The sequence below is a fragment of the Takifugu flavidus genome, chromosome 4 (genome assembly GCF_003711565.1).
Source record: "Takifugu flavidus isolate HTHZ2018 chromosome 4, ASM371156v2, whole genome shotgun sequence".
NCBI lineage: Eukaryota > Metazoa > Chordata > Actinopteri > Tetraodontiformes > Tetraodontidae > Takifugu > Takifugu flavidus.
This window is the reverse complement of record NC_079523.1, coordinates 8,874,744-8,894,184: the sequence shown is the minus strand read 5'-3', so window position 1 is coordinate 8,894,184 and position 19,441 is coordinate 8,874,744. Positions and strand designations below refer to the sequence as shown.

The window sequence follows — 19,441 nt, the reverse complement described above, 5'->3', positions numbered from 1 at the left end:
TACAAAGTTGTTGGTTTGTAGGTATATTTGTGCCGCGAGTTTTGTTTTTCATTTGTGAACCATATCCTAAATTGCTCCTTTCTGAATCATCTTGTCAGGATTATCCCGAGTTTGTTGCATTCTCTGTGACCCTTTTTTCTCTCTGTGACGTTCAAAACATGTCAGTCGATAAAGAAGAAACGCATCAGGTAAGATTTGTTTGTTTTTATTTATAACCAAAGTATTTTTATAAGTAACACTATCGTGATGAAGCTTAGCGGTTTGGATTTCAGAGGTTAAAGGCAGCGGTTCATTATACTGTGAGTCGGATTTGTCAGAAGCTCGGAGAGGATTACCGGAGAGAGTTCAGCCGGCAGGTCATGGCAGCAATAACGGAGACAGCTGTCCGTCAATGTGGTGAGTGATAGATTAAATCAACCACACGTGAAGATACAGTAATTAAACCTAATTGTATACGTTGTTTACTTTCGGGAATGTCATGCAAAAGTTCTTTCCGACCAAATGTATCTAGTCAAGAGGCGTTTCATGAGCCCTGATATAGAGTAAAACAGCGCTGGGACCTTTCACACACTATATCACTCCGCTGTACAGATGCTAAGTGATTGGCGACAGTCTCCCTCTAGTTGCGGAAGTATTTTGTATTGGCGAAGTCAAATAAATAATTAAATGAATAATCCTCGCTTCTTTCTGTTAACTAATAAAATGCGCTTGTAGAACATTTGTACAAAAGCAATATCATATTCTAGATCGTGATGTATATCAGCACTTGTGTGATTATCCTATGGCCGAATCACCCCTCCCTCTCGTGTGATTGTGCTTAATTAATAAACCTTAATATAGTCCCCTAAACAATTGCATTGATGTTATCACTTCAAGCAAGAAATGGCAACTCTATATTGTTTTTACAATAATATTGCCCATCTGTATAGCAGTTTTGAAGTGTTCAGTCGTATCACTCAGCGCTAGCTCAATCTGTTGGGGCCCAAGATGTGTAGGTTGTAAGGTGTAAGCAGAAGGTTGTTGGTTCAAGCACCAGCATAGACAGCTATGGTGAATACATCAGAGGCACCAGATCCACAAATGCCAACATGGGCCCACAATGAACCAGGGGTGTTGGGCCCCAGCATAAACCAGTCAAGAATACGACCTTTAAAGTGTTGAAATGCTGTCTATTGCTTCCCTACTCAGATATATTCTCCAAAGATCTGGAGGCTTTTGCAAGGTAAGACTTTTGCTTTATGTAATCACTATCCTGTATGTTGTCTATTCAAGCATCACAGCTTCCCTACTTGAAATGTTTCAGACATGCTAAAAGAAGCACAGTGTCTCCAGAAGACGTGAAGCTCGTGGCTCGTCGCAGCACTGCTTTGGTGAGCTACACATATTTCTCAATAGATCAATTTCAAGCATAATTCATTCATCTGCATGCATGTGTATTTGTAAAGATGTGTGTATACATTGTACCAGACAGCACATTTAATGTTGGATTTGCCTTTATTCATTTCAGTCCAACTACATACAAAGTAAAATCGAAGAACTGAACCAGGAGCAGAGTTTAAAAAAGAAGAGCACCGGGAAGAGGAGGAGCAGAGACGCTGACGAGGACAACAGAGAGTAAAGAAGAGCGGCAGGCTGGAGCGTCCCATTTGTGCCCAACACTCAGAGACGGATCACCAAGAGAGCAATGATAGTCAAAAATACCTTTAACATGAACAATCTTTGTATGGACAGCTGCTTACATGTATAAATTATACTTTCCCAGTATCCCATAAATACTTAAAATAGGCTTTAGTTAACTGTTAAGATGTCAAAAGTCAATTGTACTGGACCTTTGACCTTCAAACTGTCCACATTGTAGCTTATTTCAAATAAACATAATGCATCTACAGCAATTACTGCATCCTTTCCCCCCTTAGCTGTAGTTGAAGTGCTCAAAAACAGAAAAGCCAGTACTAAAATATTGAGAAGAATAACCACCGACTGTCCCCAACAGTGACATTACAAACCTGATAAAATGGCAGCATTTTACAATAAGGACACGCTTGGTCAACAGCAGTGAGCACCGACATTGTGTCAACCTCATTTGCTGTAATGTTCCCTCATAGCGCTACACACAAGCCAAGACTTGAGCGGACATTTCAAAAACTAAAAAGAAAACACCATTTCTTTCTTAAGGCTAGTTATTTAGAACAACTAACCTGAACATTAACAGGAAATGACTTAATAGACTGACCACAGTAGTGCTCACTGCTTTATCCTTTTTGTAATATGCATCTGGTAAATATCAAAACATGAGGGCATAGGAGCTAGATTGAAACAAGTACTACCCATGTCATGTCTGAGAAGGCCACACACCCAACTTCCGTCTTCGTCCTTCAGTACAGACCTCAGTCTGGGTTCAAACGGAGACCTCAACCAGCAGAGCCCAAGGTCCCTGGATATGTGAATCGAATTAGACGGTTTTTTATTCGACAAACTGACTCAAGTAATATCAACTAAGCATATATTCAAATGATTTTTATTAGAGAACTCCCTTCATTTGACATGGGTTTTTAGACACCTCAAAAAAAGACAAGAGCTACCGGGAACCATTGGACACACACCACTCCACGTTCTCACACTATCACTTGCGTCTCCCAGAGTCTTCAGCAGGGGCCATCCACATCAAGTACACACGTAACAGATCAGATCAATAACATGAAAGCACACACCATACAGCATTCAAATCAGATTATATAAGCATACAAATATTCATCACAACATTTCACTACATTTCGATAATTCTGTAATTGATCAACATACTTAAAGGATAAACTTGAGTAGCTTTTTTAAAAAAAAAAAAAAGAAATCTTGAAGTACTAATCAATGAATGTCCTTGTTAGGGGAGGAGTTCGTAGCATCTGCAGCTTCCACTCACACACTCAGAAAAGCAGTCACCTTGGGCTCTTTCACTGCACAACCAGTCCGTTTCACGCGTCTCTCCGTTCGCTCACTCATAGCTTCACTCTTCGCCACAAGCCATCCTCAATCGCACTCATCAGTTCTTAAAATGTCAGTTGCGCTGTTCTTTCCATTTAAAAGTGGATAAAAATGAAAACACCCACCGTCTCTCAGAACATGCGGAGTGAAGCCGATCTTTGATGGCATAGCATTTACAGGTGGGAAGAGGGAGAATGATACGGATATCACCCCAAGAATGCTGCCAAAGAGGAGCTTCCTCGCAGGAAAATGGAAGAGAGGGGAACTGCAGAAGAGATTTCAATGAAGGCTTTTCCACAGAACTTGACTGCAAATAAAGTTGCACTTAAAACAATTAGGTTTCAACCAGATTCTTCCCAATGCATGATTGCCCTCGAAATTGGTGAGAAACGCAGGAAATGGTCAACCACAAACATTCATGCATTACATTTCACAATACATGCATTAGAGAATCCAGTTGAAATGGATACAAACAAGACATTGAAAATAGCACTTTAGTCAGACATCCTGGTAAACAACTCACTTCACTCTAAATTAAATCCTTAGCTTTTTCTTTTTCTTCTCCGAAATGTACAAAACGTTTTCCCAAAAAATTAAAGTTTTCAGATACGCATCAACACCGGAAATCAGTTGTGAAAGGACTTATCTTTTTGACAATACTTACCATACAAACATTTAACTTACATACCCCACCCAGAGGATTTTGACTCCACACCGGACCCAAAACCAGAGCTAAACCCACCACCACTTGTCGTAGAATTGGACCCTGTTCCCCAGCCGAGGCTGGCTGAGCTGGTGCCGTAATTGCTGTTTCCTGTACCAAATGACTGACTCTGGTCCCTACTAGAGCTAGTTCCACTGGAGGTACTCCCTGAAGTGGAGGTCTGCTGGCTGGCCAACATTCCCATCATCCCCCAACTACTCTGCAGAGCAGCCTGAGCAGCAGCCATCATGGCAGGGTTCAAACTGAAGGAACCAAAATTAGCCAAACTGCTGTTGGTGCTGCTTCCCAACCCACTACGGCTGCTACCAAAAGCTCCAAAACCATTCCCAAATCGTGTCGTACGATCATACTGCCTATTTCCGTGTTTGGGCTCAGCGTTCGAGATGTGAACGCTGATGCCCTTGATGATGAGGTCCTCTCCGCAGAGAGATTGAGCAACCTGCAACAAAGACACAGATCAGCCCTTGGAGCTACAAGTGCAGCGTGGAGGACGGCCCGTGCGTTCACGGCGGTACCTGATCATCCGCAAATGTGACAAAAGCAAAAGCCCGGAATGGCTTGGGGATGAAAACATCCGTGACTTCCCCATACTGCATAAAGAACTGCCTCAGGTCATCTGTGGTCATATCTTCCGTGCAACGGCCCACAAACACTTTCCGACTCCTCAGGGGCTCGTCTAAAGGTTGCTGTTGGAGAAAAAAAAGATGGAGAAAAAACCCCACTGCAAATTAGAGAATTGTCACCAAACACTAAAGGCATAGATCAGAAAATAGTGGGAGGATATATGCATGGACATTACCATATTCACCTTCGAGTTAGGGAACTTGCAGTCGCACCATCTGCCGTCAATCATGTGGCGCTGTGAGATCACCTTCTCCTGGGCATCGTATTCCGCGAACCTCACAAAGCCAAAACCTTTAGAGCTGCCCGTCCTGCCCTCTCGTTTAACCTGGAATTTAGGATGGGAAGACTACATTTGAGACCACCGATCCAAATTTTACACCACACTAGCGCCAACAAACGCATACCTGAACCATGATGACTTCTCCAAACGTGCTGAAGTAGTCTTTGAGATCCTGCTCTGTTGTCTTCCAAGGAAGACCCAGCACGATCAGGTCGGATGTTTTCATGTCCCCTCGCTTCATTTTTACAGCGGAGGACGCGTCAATTTCCTCCATCTTCCGTTTGTTGTCTAAATTAGAAACATAAATATTTAACCTTTCAATGCCAAAGGTGCATTTGCTGTCACTGTGGATGCAAGTGCGATTATAAAGTGTTGACAACTGGCGCAAAGGTGGATTATCAGGTTGCATTAAAACATCACATGAAATGACAATGCAACTGCTGGAACTTAAACATAAACAACAACTCCAGATCAGCTCCAAGCAACTTGCAGTGGGGGTGGGCGACTTTTCATGTCATTCTATTTTAAACTTCATCATGAATTATAAATAACTCCACAGCTGTCCCCCTCCACGGACAAAGCCTTGTTGCCATTTGAATGACAAGGGCCCACACTTACCTTTCGGGTAGTTCACCACGTACACCACATTGCCCCATCCGTTCTCAGGAGCGTGCAGGACGCCTTCCACCAGCCGCACTCCTCGCATGCACTGAGAGACGGGACTCCGGAACCGGAGGCCGCAGGCCCCTGGAAACTGGGCAGCGACGGTTGAAAGCCGAACAGTGCCGTCGTCCTCTGAAGGAATCTCCATGGGTTCCTCATTCTCCTCCTCTGCCACTCGAATATATCCTTCGGTCATTATCACAACTTTTAAATAACTACCTGATTGAATAATGCTACGATTAGCACCTAGCCCGTGAACCACCGACCAGCGCTGCTAAGCCTTAGCCGGAGTTGCTAGCGACTAAATTATCGAGGCTAACGATTGGTTCGACGACAGATTACCGACCATCAGAATTGTATGGAAATGTGCAGAGATGCGAGAAGAACCTGGTGGTTCTGCACGATGGTTCGCAGCTCGTTGGCCGACCACCGTTCACGGACCTGACCGCTTCCTTTGTTCGTCGTAACGGGGAACGTGTCTCGTCAACGCGAGACAACCTTCAAGTATGGCGCCCAATCAGAACTGCGTAATATGATGAATGCTGTTAAATTTGTTCTCGTCTAGCCAGCAAATTAGTTAAACTCCAACGAAATGTCATCCACGCCGCAAAATACATATAAATTATATCTTTCCCACGCGGTGAAAAAACAAACCACCATGTAAGGCCTCGCAAAATGGCACTACCTAAAGGAGATGGGAAATACGTCATCTCAGCGGACGGGCTCATTTTAATGGCGGTGTTTGTATGTAGATGGATTATTTGACACAGACAGTGAGGGGGTTAAACACATGTGAGAACAGCACGAATAATACTTAATTTTGTAATTTAGCACGAGGTTTAGGTTAAAGACTTGCTGGTTTCTTTTTCTTAGCGTTTATTGATAACCTTATTTCACCCCACCCCCCGCCATGTGTAAGGTGTGGCAGTCCAATCGCATCTTTTCCTGGATGAGGGGGGAAGATGGCGGCTTCCATTTTCTCTAATATTCTTCATTCTCTGCAAGAAAACAATGACGCGCGATTTCGGATTTTGACACTTAACCGAGCATTTGCGTTTAGATGCCGGGAATTTAAAATATTTCATTCAATCTCAATAACTCCTAATATAATACAATTAGAAGCTCTGATACCGCTCCTGTCTAAATGTAAACAATGGCTCGGACAGTCCAGTATTAGGAACATTATTACGGAGGTTATGCAAAGACATTGCAAGTAAGAATATATTACGATGACTTGTCATTTTAGAACAAAGGTAGACAGTGTCAATAACTGTGCTCTATGTGAAGTCGCATAATACATTCAAACACAATAAAAAAAAACATCTGATGCAACTGTTGGATTCAGGAGATCTCAAACAGCTTTTTATTAACATTTCCAATCAATAACAGTACAATTTAGTACAGTATCTATCTTGCATCCAGCTCACCGTGTAACACCAACAGACTGAAATGATATACAAAAAGTGAAAAGGTACATAAGGGTGCAGAGCTCTATATTTATGGTAAGAGAAAAGGGAATCCATCTTAGTTGAATTGCATTTTCACTTGTGGCCACACAAATACATCACATTTATTGTACATCATTGCGAGGAGAAAAAAAATAGAACAAAAGAGTGAAAGTATGTCACAACTTAAAAGTGCTTCTGTATACAGTGAAATGTCATTCAGATGCTTTGATTTTTCCATTTAAGACCAAAAAAATTAGTTGTACCCACTTTTTAGAAAATGTTGGGAGACTTTATTCTATTGAGTCTGACAATTTGATGAGAGAAAGATTTGTCAGGGAAAGAATTCTTGCAATGATTGTTATAATTACAAAAATGGCATCAGTTGAACTGGTAAGCATAATTTACACTAAGTATGCAATCATCATCAGTCTTTCCATCATTTACTCTGCTAGCATTACCAGCATAAGTTGATGTATGCAGAGTTGGAGTTTAAAAAGGACCTCTGTTACACTGAGTTAACAGATAACCCACCTTTCTGACTAAAAAAAAAAAACCCACTAGGCTTTTGCATTATTGAAAGGAAGTCTAGAGCATGCACATCTAAATTAACTCATGGCAGACAAAATTAAATGTCTTAACTTAAAACATCAGACCATCATTTTCAGACATTGATTTGTACATTTCATTCACAGAGTTGCAACTGCAGTCCCAAGCAAAGGAAGTGTCTATTTAGTCAGGTGAGGTGTTTCACTCGAAGTGGATACTAAACACACAACCCTCCCATCCGCATAATAAGACCAGCCATGCCCAAATGATCTCAGCACCCATCTTACCAGCCCCTGCTCCCACCCAAATTCAAAGGCGTGTACAAGAAATAATGGAGTTAAATGTTTAAGTTACTCAAAATAACTCCTTTTGTACTGGAATGAGCATTCATAACTTAGAGCATGTGCTTGGTTAGTTAACATAGTATTAGTTGAGAGGCAAAGCTTCTTCATGTGCAAAAGGCTGTGGGGAAGGGGGGGGGGGGGGGGGGGGGGGGGGGGGGGGGGGGGGGGTCTGCTAGTATATAAATACATCATGGACATTTTGAAAGCTGCTCATGTAATATGATCCAAGCTTTTAGTTGCATTACTTGCTGCACATTGTCTCATTTGTCTAATATGATTTAACTGGATTAGAAAGACAAGCTGTTATTCAAACATGTCTAAAACCACTAAGGAAATGACAAAAAGAAAGCCGTCAAGAACAAACCATCAGAAGAGAATTCTTAAAAAAAAAAAAAAAAACGAAAAAAAAAAACACGGAAACGTTAAATAATTTGTACAATTACACTCCAACATTTGCTTCCAGGACACACACACACATTTGCATGGGATGATAGTGTTGTGTTCTCTTTCAAGGTAACAAAAATGGTCCGAGAAGGAATGCACAAGTTTCTGATTTGATACCACAGGAGATCATTTCATTTTAACTATGTGATAAAACAATTGTGCTCTTCTTTGTGTAGGAAAGGCATTAGTTTCCCTTCGTTTTTGTGGTGTCCGAGTCAGTTTAAACTGTTCAAGAAGATGCTGTGAACATTCTGCAGTTGTAATGGTCTTCCAGTCAACTTTGGAGTTAAAAGAACATCTGGAAAACAAAACAAATTACATTTAAAACCTAACCTACAATTTAGCCAAGCGTCCGCCATTTAAAGACAAAGTTGGCAAAGAGCTGACGCCAACTGAGACAGGATAGCTAAAGGCTCTTTATATTGATTGTATTTACATTTACAGGCAGCTTTTTGATTCTTTTAATTAGTTTTGGGGAGCTTGGTTAAGCTTAAAGTTTTCTTAATAAAGACCAGTTTATCAATATTCCAGATTTTCAAGTGATTAACCTTGTGGAAAACCCACTGATTTGTATAATTTTGCCAGCAGCAATGTCACTTCAGCAACTTCCCTCTACTGTTGTGTTCAGTTTTGTATCACTGATGGTGCTTCACATCTCAGGCAACACATTTGGTCAGGGTGATGAGACAACTCTACGAGGTGGGTCCCTTTCTTTATACATTACAAGATATTTGTCTTAAAAAAACAAACAAAAAAACAAAAGACACTATAGCCCGGCCGATATATTTTGGTGAGGCTGTACCTGTGGAAGGCGCAGTTCTACTGATGTTTACCTAGCACTTACTTCAACGGGGGGAGGGGGCGTGTGAAAAATTCAATTACAAACAGACAAAACAAAAAAAAAAACCTTCAGGCTTCAATTCCAGATCTTCAGAAAACTGTCCCAGGATCCTGTCGCAACGGCCATTCCATCATCAGTAACTCCCAGGCAGCTAACGCGGTTGTCATGTCCTGCCAACACACCTGAAATAAAGACGGCACATTTATTCACTTGGTACAGGGGTGCGCAGCTATAGGTAGGTACTGCCTAGTTAAACTCTCCATTCCTATTGGCTGGAATAAAAGCACGCGCTGGGCCACCTACCAGCACGGTCAGCTTTTAGTGTGTCCCACACGTTACAGTTGAAGTCATCGTATCCTGCCAGAAGCAGACGGCCACTCTTTGAGAACGCAACAGAGGTGATGCCACAGATGATGTTGTCGTGAGAGTAGGTCATGAGTTCCTGATCGGCGCGCAGGTCAAACAGCCTGCAGGTGGCATCGTCGGAGCCCGTGGCAAAAGCATTGCCATTAGGGAAGAACTAAAAGATACAAGAGAACTTCTTAATGCATGAGGAAACACTCACAGAGCAATGTTGATTTAAAAGAAAAAACACATGACTTACACAGATAGCATTAATATCAGACTCGTGGCCAGTGAAGGTCTGTCTGCACATGCCCTCTCGTATATCCCAGAGTTTAGCAGAGGCATCGCAAGCACCAGAAACAAATAACCGGGAGTCAGGAGCCAGGGACAGGCTCATGACATCACCTGTGTGTCCAGCAAATGTAGTGGTCTGCTGGCCAGTCTCAATGTCCCAAAGTGCACTAGAAAACCAAACAGGCTATCAGGATACTTGATCTGATGTATACTACACAGCTCAGAGCAGGGAAAGGTGGCACCTACCAAGTGGTGTCTCCAGAGCTTGTAACAATTTGGTTGTCATCGAGAAAGCGACAGCAGGACAAGTATCCTGGAATTTACACAGACAGGTTTCAATAATGGCATTTCACCAAAACTCCAAGAAACACAACAGCTCCCGTTCAGATCGCAACAATGGGTTTGAAGTCTTCAGTCATTCCAAATATTTACATGAAAAAATGGAGCAACTTTTGTCACGCAACCTAATCTGACAGACAGGAATGCTTTAAAAGATACGGCCAACCGGTTTAAATGTCTGGCTTTTCTCAACAGCAGTAGTGCTCACCTGTATGCCCAGCAAGCTCACGGCTTACACGTACATTCCCCTCACGGGTTTTCAGGTTGTAAATAGAACAGATGTTGTCTAATCCACCGCAGGCCACGTAATTTCCGGAAGGTGCGTACGCGCAAGTCATGACCCAGGAAGATCGAAGTGGAATGGCATGAACCTACAATCACAAATACATCAACCGTGGTGTCAACAAGTGATTACATAACTGCTGGTCAAGAATGAATGTGATAAAAACCAATTGAAATCAAGCAAGAACCTGTATTAAGTATCAGTATTGATTTATCAAGACCAACAACTGGAAGTGGCTGCTGGGAAGAGCTGCTAGCATTGTCAAGCCATGTCATGTGCATCTGTCCGCCTCCCTTTCAGTAACAGTGACACGTCACCTCTCTTTCACCTCCCGTGTTTAAACTTGTCGTACTTCTTTTCTAACTTCTCCATGCGACGGATGAAAAGCTGCTGTGGCCGTGGATGCGCTAGTTGGACCTGCGCTCCGGCTAAAACCTCACACAACATGACCTTTGGAGTCGTGTACTGTTCACACTGCGCAGCTGTCCGTCATCTGGTCATCTACATGACTGGTCGGTGACGGGACCGTTGGCACCACGTGGCTCTGCGTCAGTAGACACGGCCGACTGCTCTACTTGGTCTCTAAATAACAGTTTGTATCAAAAACTCAGGAGGAAGTGACACAATGTGAACGCGGGCTAATGTTTATCACTGCAAACATGGATGTGGAGCAGAAAAGAGCTCTCTAGGCCTTAAGTGCATTATAATGTAGGCAAAAGACAAAAAGAAAGAAGTAAAAGACTATGATGCTGCTGCTCAGCAACCCGCCATGTCTGCAGCTCTTTTCATTGCGACCCGACTAGATATTAAGCACGCTAGGTACGTCGCTAAGCGTATGACTCCCTCGCCCCAATTTGGGGGAGAAGGGCAAGAAGAAGAGAGCGAACTGGGCTAAAACTGTGTAGTGTTAGCAAGTGCGTGAATTGCGTGTGGATGTGAACAGTGATGACGTCACGACCTTTCCTTCAAGCTCAAACTGCAACTTTACAGCTGTGAAGGTGTCCCCGGTGGATGTAGTAAACAGTACATGATCATTTATCTGACAGAAAACACAAAACCTACCTTGTTTGTAGTATAACTGTCCCAGATAATGAGTTTGCCATCTTGAGAGGCACTGACCAAGAGCCTGTGCAAACAGAAATCAGGAATGTCAAACAGGAACTTATGAGACCAGTAACAACAACCGACCGGCGCGTGCGTCACATGTACATTCTGGCCATTCTACCTGGAATCGGAGCCCCAGTGCATGGCATAGATCTTAGCCAAATGTCCCCGCAGTGTTCGTCTTGTACGCATCTGGATTCGCCCGACGGGGTCGATATTAGCTGTGATCTGTAAAACAGTGAAAGCTGAAATCAGACAGGTTTTTTCAGCTTTACAGACGTCCAGAGGGCGCCTCTCACCTGTGATAGCGTGGCATCTGCACATGCTTTCCGTGCATCCTGAAAATCAAAAATGCAACATTATTGGTGTGGACCTTGTGGTTCGGCCTCTTCATCAGCATTAGTACACATCTCTACTCACTCTAATCTGGTTTTTGAGCTGTTCAGCCTCCTGACGTAACTGGTCCAGTTCACTCATTTTATTATCCTCCTCTTTCCTTTTTTATTGACTGTACTCCAGCGACCACACGTGATGATCTGAAAGAGAAGAGGCGAGCACTTTTAAACATCTATACAAGTCTTTTCTGATGCAACTTCAAGGTCATATTTATATTAAAATGGACTCAAACGAATCCCCGGCCATTAGGATCACTTTAATGACTTGTCGGTCCAATAATGCCCATCAGGACTCCCATTTTGTTCAACCCTACTTTCGTACCTCAGTGTTGTGTCATAATCCCGACACACAATTTAGATTGCTAGACAAATCCAGTTAGGGGATGACCATAGCTGCCATTATCCTGTTGACCTCAATCCGCGAGTTACTCTGAGTTTTACTGATCAATAAGCTACTTATAATACAGAGCTTCGGGTATTCATCTTTAAAAATGTATTTTAATCGATGGAATCATGCTTTTCTTTGCATGTTCCAAACACAACTGTTTTAAACTGGATTTAGCAAAGCTAGTTGGACTTTTACTGCAACTACTATAGTGAGAAATGTGATTGATTGGAAGACGGGAGGGCTTTTTGGTCCGTTTGTTGGCAGAATTTAGTGAAGGAAATGACTATCTTACAGACTAGATTATGAGATTCCCTTTACACAATGTCAACATCAAAGCAGATGTCCAACCTTAGACGGGCTGTAAAACTATCAACTCTAACCCAAAGGCTTCCAAACCTGAGATTCTTACGAAGGAAATGCTTGTTTTGTCTCCACTGGTGATGAAAAGTGACTTGATGTTTGGCTCTGACTGCTTCACACATGCTGCCCAGCCGATGCATTTAGAGCTCTGAAGGGTTTTACAGCATGAAAAACCTGTGAATCTCAGGTTCGTGGCCATTTAATGACACGCTCCTGACACACACAAGCTCCAACAACTGGTTATCAATTTTTAATCAAACCCCGACGCAGCTGGTGATAAAAAAGCAGGAGACGGCCTCCCCCTTCTGTCCTGAAGTCAACAGATTTAGATTTGACACCTTAATATGGCTGCCAGAGATTATTATATCCTCCGCTGATGGAGAGCAAACGTCTCTCTTTAGTGCTCAACATTTATGTTGACCCATTTTGTTCTACGTGTTTGGGTTTAGAAAGAAAATGAAACATTTAAACCTCTTTATGTGCATACACGTTCACTGTAAATGGAGAAAATAAACCCTTGGAACAGTTGTGGCCAGTGTTTCCTTGTGGTTTGTGCCGCAGTGAGTCCGGCGCCCCGGAGGAACAAAAAGCTTCTCCAGTACAAGTTCTAGTCATCAGTTGTGAAGGCAACGCGACATCGCCACGGAAACACGTGCTTTAGAAAAGTCAATAGAAGAAGTGAAACCAGCAGATAATGGTGACTAAAAGCAGAGTTCGGTGTAAACTCGCATTCCTTCGACGCAGGTAATGAATCAACTCATCTGGCTCGACTGGAAAATTTTACATGACATCCAATTGTTGATTTAACGTGGACCCGCCCCCCCCACAATTATCAATACATCTATACAAATTCTATGCATCAAGTTAACATGTTTTGTTGCTGTCAGAGTTGCTTCTTTTCCATATCTTCAGAGTTGAGGGATTCAAACCAAAAGGAATGAGTTGCTGCTCTAGAACCAACTTTAAAAAAAGACTTAGGCAACACCTCCGTGCTTCAATCGCCTCTCCCAAATTGATGCGGCTCATTCTTTCAGAGTTACCAGGAAGAGGGGACGCTGTGGATGGATCGCGTTCGCGGTAATAAATCTATTATAAAGCAGACGTTGAAAGACTACACAAGTTTCCTGGAGAAGAAAACATTACCGTGACAGCGAAAGCTCCAAAAGTGGCACCTGGGACCTGTATTTTCTAGCATTCTTACCTTGTGTATCCCAGACGGGAGACCAATGTCAGCGGGTGGTTAACGACAAGACTGAAAAAGTGTCCCTCAGGTGATCTGATTGGTTGACCTTTCCAACAGGTTATCCTCTTAAACTCATTAATCCATACATTCATGTGTCATGGAATATTACAATATCACTGACTGAATGTCACCTTCACCCTAAAGGGCTTTAAAATGACAGCCGACAGCTTCTAAACTACATTTGAATTCTAATAACGCAAACAGCCGACGCTAAAATCAGCCGAAATATTAAAGCTAATTCAATTAATCGCTGGGAATCGTGTGCAGACTGGCAAATGTGTCTTATCACAGCAGTCCCACGCAAAGCCGCTGGACTCGGACGTTTACTTCCTTGTAACCGGGGGAAAAGATGTGAGACGCAAAACAGTCACATTAGCCAACAATTATGGCTGTTAAGGTCAGTTTCCTGATGTGTTGCGCAACAGTGGCGGTCCACAGTCAGTCGCTTTTATAGCGCCGATTAAAAACTCATTCAAGCTGTAAAGAAGATTCGACAGCATTTCATGTACATGTAAATATAAATAAATAAAAAAGAGGTTATGTTTTTGCGTCCCGTCTTGGGTCTTTTGCAAACAAGGACCAGAAGTGGAAACTGTAACTCGGAACCAAACTGTGGGAGAGTCGGGATTATTTCAATAATTTGGGTTATTTCAAGTGTTCCAGAAATGTTTTTCTCCACCGACCTCTGCCAACGCTTACATTTAAGAGTTCCTCTCCTTCATCACTTCTCCTTTCCAAGCGCCTGATCGGGGTCAGCTGACTGCTGATAAACAATGAGCAGTGACAAACAGCCTGCAGTTGGAGATCACTTGCCCTTCCCAGGTCCCTTCAGCCCCGAGTGGCTACTTTTAAGACCCCCCCCCCCTTCATTTTCAGTAAAAATAAATAATGCGTCTGTGCGGCGGGACATATCGGACGGGTCTGCTAATCTGGACTGCTGAACAATGATAAAGCAATGTTTCACAGGTCTAAAGCTGGATCACAGAGAAGGTCATAACCAGCAATATCACCAAGCAATGCTATAATCCTAAAAGCCAAAATCCTCAGTCAATGAGCTTGTAATCCCATCCACGTCCACCAACATAAACAGCTGGCAGAGCCACTGCCAGCATTAGAAACGTCCTCCGATCATAAAAGGATGAGTTTAATCTGACTTATTTTATACACAGCATGCTCAGAAGAAGTGGCTGGATTTCCAGGCCATCATTCAAATCAATCCTGTTATGGGCATCAAATACTGCGGAGGATCTGAGCACAAACCTGGCAGCCGCCTGGTGTACATACTGTAACATCTGTTGGGACCGTTTAAAAAAAAAGAGAGACTCCTTTAACATAAGTGTGGAGTGATTTGCTAATAGGTGGTTTGCTCAGCGTGTGTGCATGACTGTGATTTGCCTACAACAGTAGACTGTTGTAGTAGTTTGCATGAAAATTGAGTGGCTGCAGGGTGGTTGCTTTAGAGCCACTTCCTCTGACTAGAACAAGGTTCTAGGGCTACATTTAAGTCTTTAAACATTGTGCAGTTTAGCTCCGTGATGAGGCGAACACGGGGAGGACTGCAAGGGTGAAATACGGCGTCCCTGTAAAGGCTGAACTGTTTAACGACCAGCACCACTTGTATAAATGAAAAATCTGAGCCTGTGCAGTTAAACGCCATCTTGCAGGCTGTTGTCTGCTAGTTAGCCTGTCGGCTCGGGCCCCGTCCCATTCTTCACAAACAGGCGTCCCGGAATAACATTTCCTCTCCCCAATTAGCAGTTCCCCACAGACACAGAAAACAGGATCAACTTTGACTCAACCGAGGTCCTCAGATTCATGAAATCCTGGCCTATTAACCCGTTGCCACATATAGGGGTAAAGTCAACACCTCTTCCGCAATTACCAGCTAAGGGGTTAGCATTAGCTTCCCAGCCAACGCAGCGGAGAAACCGACGCCGTCGGCCTCCAGAAATCCTCTTACTTGCATGCGAACAATCTCGTTAACTGTAAACTTGATTCGATTACAAGTAATTGGTCTATTGGGTCGGCTCCGTGGCGCTGCAACAGTCCGAAGGAGCAGAAATTGCAAGGTCGGGCGGCGATGGCCTGCTTGCGTCCAACATGCAAGAGCTGCATTTAAAGATGTGATTCTTTTTTTCTCCCCCCCCCCCAAAAAAAGTGGACGAACGCCTGTTATCCACTGCACTTACGGCCCAGCTCTCAGTGAGGAAAACGGCGACAAATAAGTGCCATGACTGACCGAAGTTGAAGGCGTTGCACTGGCGGCCGTTCGGTGGGTTTGCAGGAAGGCAGCGACGCGCTAACTTGTTACTTCGGCTTAAAAATGGGTGTTTACGCGGCTGCAATTACTTCATCTTTAGAAAAGGAACTAAAACTTTCTATAGATATTTCCATGTGATAATAGTTCAATCGGCACTTCACCCCCCTCCCCCCCACTGAAACTTCCCTTTTTCAAAATTTAGCGTTAATTATTTCCGAGACTTGGTGACCATTATATCACCCGCAACCACCAGGAGCATCGTTAACATTACTGCAACGACTCCATTGCCTTTAAGGCCGAAGGCGCCTGGATCGCCATGAAACCCAGTGTGCCGCACCAAGTGTCCCATTTCGTTACTGTACATTAGGCCTAGGAGCAGCTCCGCTGGGCCCCCGTTGGTGTGGAGCCTTGCTGGCCAGCGTTACCTAAGCGCCAGCCGGGAGCTCTCGCTAACAGCGGAGGACCACAGACCGGTGCACAAGCTAATTACAGACACCGCTGTCAAAAGCAAGGCGCTTCACAATTGCATGTCATCAAATCCAACACCCGCTGCTGTAGGATGCACGCCAACTAATCCTATTTTGGGCTAAAAACGCCAAACTCAGCGGCAGCTAGCCGCGGCTACCTAAAAGGCTAGCACGCTAAATGGCTGTAGGTACCCCACCCCCGTACTGCCCGATTCCACAACAATTAAGGCGCAAATGCCGTTAACTTGCAATGGCGACGACGACAAAGTGCCGATGCCGCCGACTCACTTCGCCTTACCTGAATTCAATTTGCGTTTGTTTTTGCGTTTGGCATTGATTGGGAACACGGGGCGACGTATAGCTCCGATCCACGCATCAACGGGCAGCGCTAGCTCTCGAACTAGCCAGACAGCTAGCGTCGGTTTTCCGAGGAGCAGCCCTTCCCGAACACAGGCTACGGCTGGGGAGCTTGACAACCTCAGTCAGCCAACCGGAGAAGGGAGGGGGGGTGCAAATCACACCCACAATCGTGTCGTGAAGACACAGCCCAGGCAGGAAAAAAAAGGGTCGTTTTTTAAAGTCGCGTTAGTTCATCCAGCAGGGACGGTGCACGACACGGTGGCCCCCCTCAGCCCAGCTTAATTTCGGCCCTTCCCGTTGCCACGCTGCCGTCCGGCCATCGAACGCGGAGATGGGCGCGGTGACCCTGCAGGCAGCGCCGGGAAACCCCACGCTGCAGCTGCAACACTCGGCTGTGTGGCAGCGAGCAGGGAACCGTCCATTCATTTGCTTTTCCACCCCTCAAACTAGTGCTGCAGATGTTGCCGTGGCCGGGAAACCCCCCCAGGTCCACTTACAGTCCCTGAAATAACACCTCACTGGCCCCTTTCTGTGTCCAGGAGTGTGAAGATGAATTTTTGCGGAAAATTCGCTCGGAGTGTCAAAATGTGTGTCAGCATTTGCATGAGACTCTGGCAAAGGTGTGCTCTTGTGAAGTCAGCGTCCACAGAACGTTTGGACAAGACACAAAATTTATTATTTCCACTTGTGGGACAGGAAGAAGTGAACCTGTTTGAGTTTATGTGACCTGTAACAGTAAAAATCCTTGCAGGAGTTCCTTGCAGGAGTTCTTAATCACGTCTTCCTCCACTAGAGCTCTTCCTTTAATAACCGTCCTAGAATGAGCTTTTTAATTAAAACAGAGCGTCCCAGACCAGCCTCTCCAGACACCTCCTCCAGCTCTTGGGAAGGACACTTTGACACGGTTGAGGTAGAAGATGGAAATCCTTCAGGGTTTGAGACTTCCACCTTCTGCTGCTCACCTTCAGCACCAAAAACCAGCACATACTGGAACTGCTCGCAGGCTTTCAGGACATCAGTGTTGAATCAGAGATGATGACAGTCAAGGTGATAACAAATAACCAAACACACAACAACAACAACAACAACAACAACAACAACAACAACAAAAACCCATGCGTGCTTCCAGTGGGTTTGACCAACAAATGAAAGTCGAGATGAGTCGAATTCGCAGAATAAAAGTTGCGACACTTTTATTCTCTGACGAGAAATGATTCTGTTGGTTAAAAAATGAAACTGAAATGTTAACGTAAATACGCATAAACGAAGGTTACAATCAGGGTTCCCTAATTCATTTTTAAAGAACAGAAATTGTACATCAGCAATAAAAGCAAAACTGAAATTAAATGACTCCCCCCTCCAAAAAATAAATGTAAGATCATTTCAGAAGATTTGCATTCAAATGAAAAATCCTGCATTTAATGTAATTTTAAAAAAAAGATATTTCAGTTCAAACAATGAATGAAAATGCAAGATTTAAGGGGGAAACAGCCAAATTCTTTTGTTAAAACTGCAAAATCCAAGAATTAAAAAAGAAGCATATTTATTTAATCTTTAGAAGGAAAAAAGGACCTTACCGTCACAACAACATCAGGGTGTAGGTGGATCTTGCAGGGTTTGGAGAGACTCATCCTATGGGCCAGGATGAGTTTCAAGCCCACCAAGTCAAGGTCCATGGTACTGAAGAAGGGGAAACGGGTGGACAAATTCCGATTCTCAATCTCAGGAACCGTAATTTCATCGATCACGGAGCAACCAGTCAAGAGCCTGGGAAAGCTGGCTGATGGTCGCTATCGCTGGCGCCACGACCAGCTACTCAAAGCAGTGGCTGAGAGCATAGCCTTGGCCATCAGCACCAGGTGTATGATGTTGTGAGACCCGAAACACCCTATGAACCCAGGATACATCACTGATGATGTGTCCCAGTGCATCCAGGAGATGTATCTTTTAAGTTAAGACTTCCCGCTCCAAGCTCACTTTCCATTTTTGGAGGTGGGTCTGCAATGAATGCTAAAAAATCCACAATTTTTTTTTTATCCTGCTCCATAAATAATAATTTTAAAACAGAAAAAAAAAAAAGTTAGCAGAGGATGGTTTCGATCCATCGACCTCTGGGTTATGGGCCCAGCACGCTTCCGCTGCGCCACTCTGCTCACGCGTTCAAGCCGGAGATTAAACCCTATATATACACTATATAATCTATTATTAGATATTTTATATTTATCAATAATTGCGTATATTGATGTAGAAAACTGGAAACAGTTTTCGAAAATGAATAATGTTACAACTTATTTAAAAAGGAGCCTTTCAAAACACTGCAGGTCACCTTACAAATTAGTAATAAAAACAGAAACCACAAACCTCATACCACAAAAACTTAAATAGATTTTAAAAGAAAAAGATGAATTTAAAATAAAATGCAGGACCCGAATGAACATTTTTTTCGGTCAAAAGAATAGAATTCTACACTGCTGATATTACATCACATTTAAATAACACAGGGGGAATTCTTAACGTTATTGCACCATTTAGAAATAACTTGTCTGAGGGCTTCCTTTTTTTCATAAGAGTCACCGAGGAATCTCACAACACCGGTCTCCCAGCCTTTATTGTTTTAGCACCATTTATTTCGCAAGTAAATTGTGACGGTTTACATGTAGAAACATCTGGACAACTTTGCTCAACAAGTTTGCGTTTAAATTTGAAAATT

At 43.5% G+C, this 19,441-nt stretch overlaps 3 protein-coding genes and 1 non-coding gene across 10 annotated transcripts; 1 reads left to right on the top strand and 3 right to left on the bottom strand.

The window, feature by feature from the left end:
* The first annotated feature begins 6 nt into the window (after positions 1–6).
* Positions 7–1,888, top strand: cenps (centromere protein S). The gene is made up of 5 exons (XM_057030174.1): positions 7–188; positions 273–396; positions 1,189–1,222; positions 1,304–1,370; positions 1,508–1,888. The coding sequence occupies exons 1-5, from the start codon at positions 159–161 to the stop codon at positions 1,616–1,618; spliced, it is 366 nt and encodes a 121-aa protein (XP_056886154.1). The 5' UTR covers positions 7–158; the 3' UTR covers positions 1,619–1,888.
* Positions 1,476–5,965, bottom strand: tardbpb (TAR DNA binding protein b). Of its 3 annotated transcripts, none has more exons than XM_057030160.1 (6): positions 5,226–5,965; positions 4,732–4,895; positions 4,503–4,652; positions 4,219–4,389; positions 3,105–4,142; positions 1,476–2,434 (listed from the first exon to the last, which is right to left on the bottom strand). In XM_057030160.1, exons 1-5 carry the CDS (start codon positions 5,464–5,466, stop codon positions 3,660–3,662), a joined length of 1,209 nt encoding a protein of 402 aa, XP_056886140.1. In that variant the 5' UTR covers positions 5,467–5,965; the 3' UTR covers positions 1,476–2,434; positions 3,105–3,659. The 3 variants fall into 3 exon arrangements, with proteins under 3 accessions (XP_056886140.1, XP_056886142.1, XP_056886141.1); XM_057030162.1 differs by having other exon boundaries at positions 4,512–4,652; XM_057030161.1 differs by lacking the exon at positions 1,476–2,434 and having other exon boundaries at positions 2,503–4,142.
* A 640-nt stretch (positions 5,966–6,605) lies between these two features.
* On the bottom strand, positions 6,606–17,062 carry gnb1b (guanine nucleotide binding protein (G protein), beta polypeptide 1b). 5 transcript variants are annotated; one of them, XR_008950090.1, is made up of 11 exons: positions 16,670–17,062; positions 11,679–11,794; positions 11,558–11,596; positions 11,380–11,486; positions 11,217–11,280; positions 10,080–10,242; positions 9,779–9,845; positions 9,498–9,699; positions 9,197–9,413; positions 8,897–9,075; positions 6,606–8,350 (listed from the first exon to the last, which is right to left on the bottom strand). XR_008950090.1 is itself a non-coding variant. In XM_057030168.1 (11 exons), exons 2-10 carry the CDS (start codon positions 11,733–11,735, stop codon positions 8,969–8,971), a joined length of 1,023 nt encoding a protein of 340 aa, XP_056886148.1. In that variant the 5' UTR covers positions 11,736–11,794; positions 16,670–17,061; the 3' UTR covers positions 6,606–8,350; positions 8,960–8,968. The 5 variants fall into 5 exon arrangements, 4 of the variants coding, with proteins under 4 accessions (XP_056886148.1, XP_056886145.1, XP_056886147.1 ...); XM_057030168.1 differs by having other exon boundaries at positions 8,960–9,075; positions 16,670–17,061; XM_057030165.1 differs by having other exon boundaries at positions 6,606–9,075.
* A 1,750-nt stretch (positions 17,063–18,812) lies between these two features.
* trnam-cau (transfer RNA methionine (anticodon CAU)) lies at positions 18,813–18,884 on the bottom strand. The gene has a single exon. It is a non-coding gene; the product is annotated as a tRNA-Met (tRNA).
* Positions 18,885–19,441: the final 557 nt, after the last annotated feature.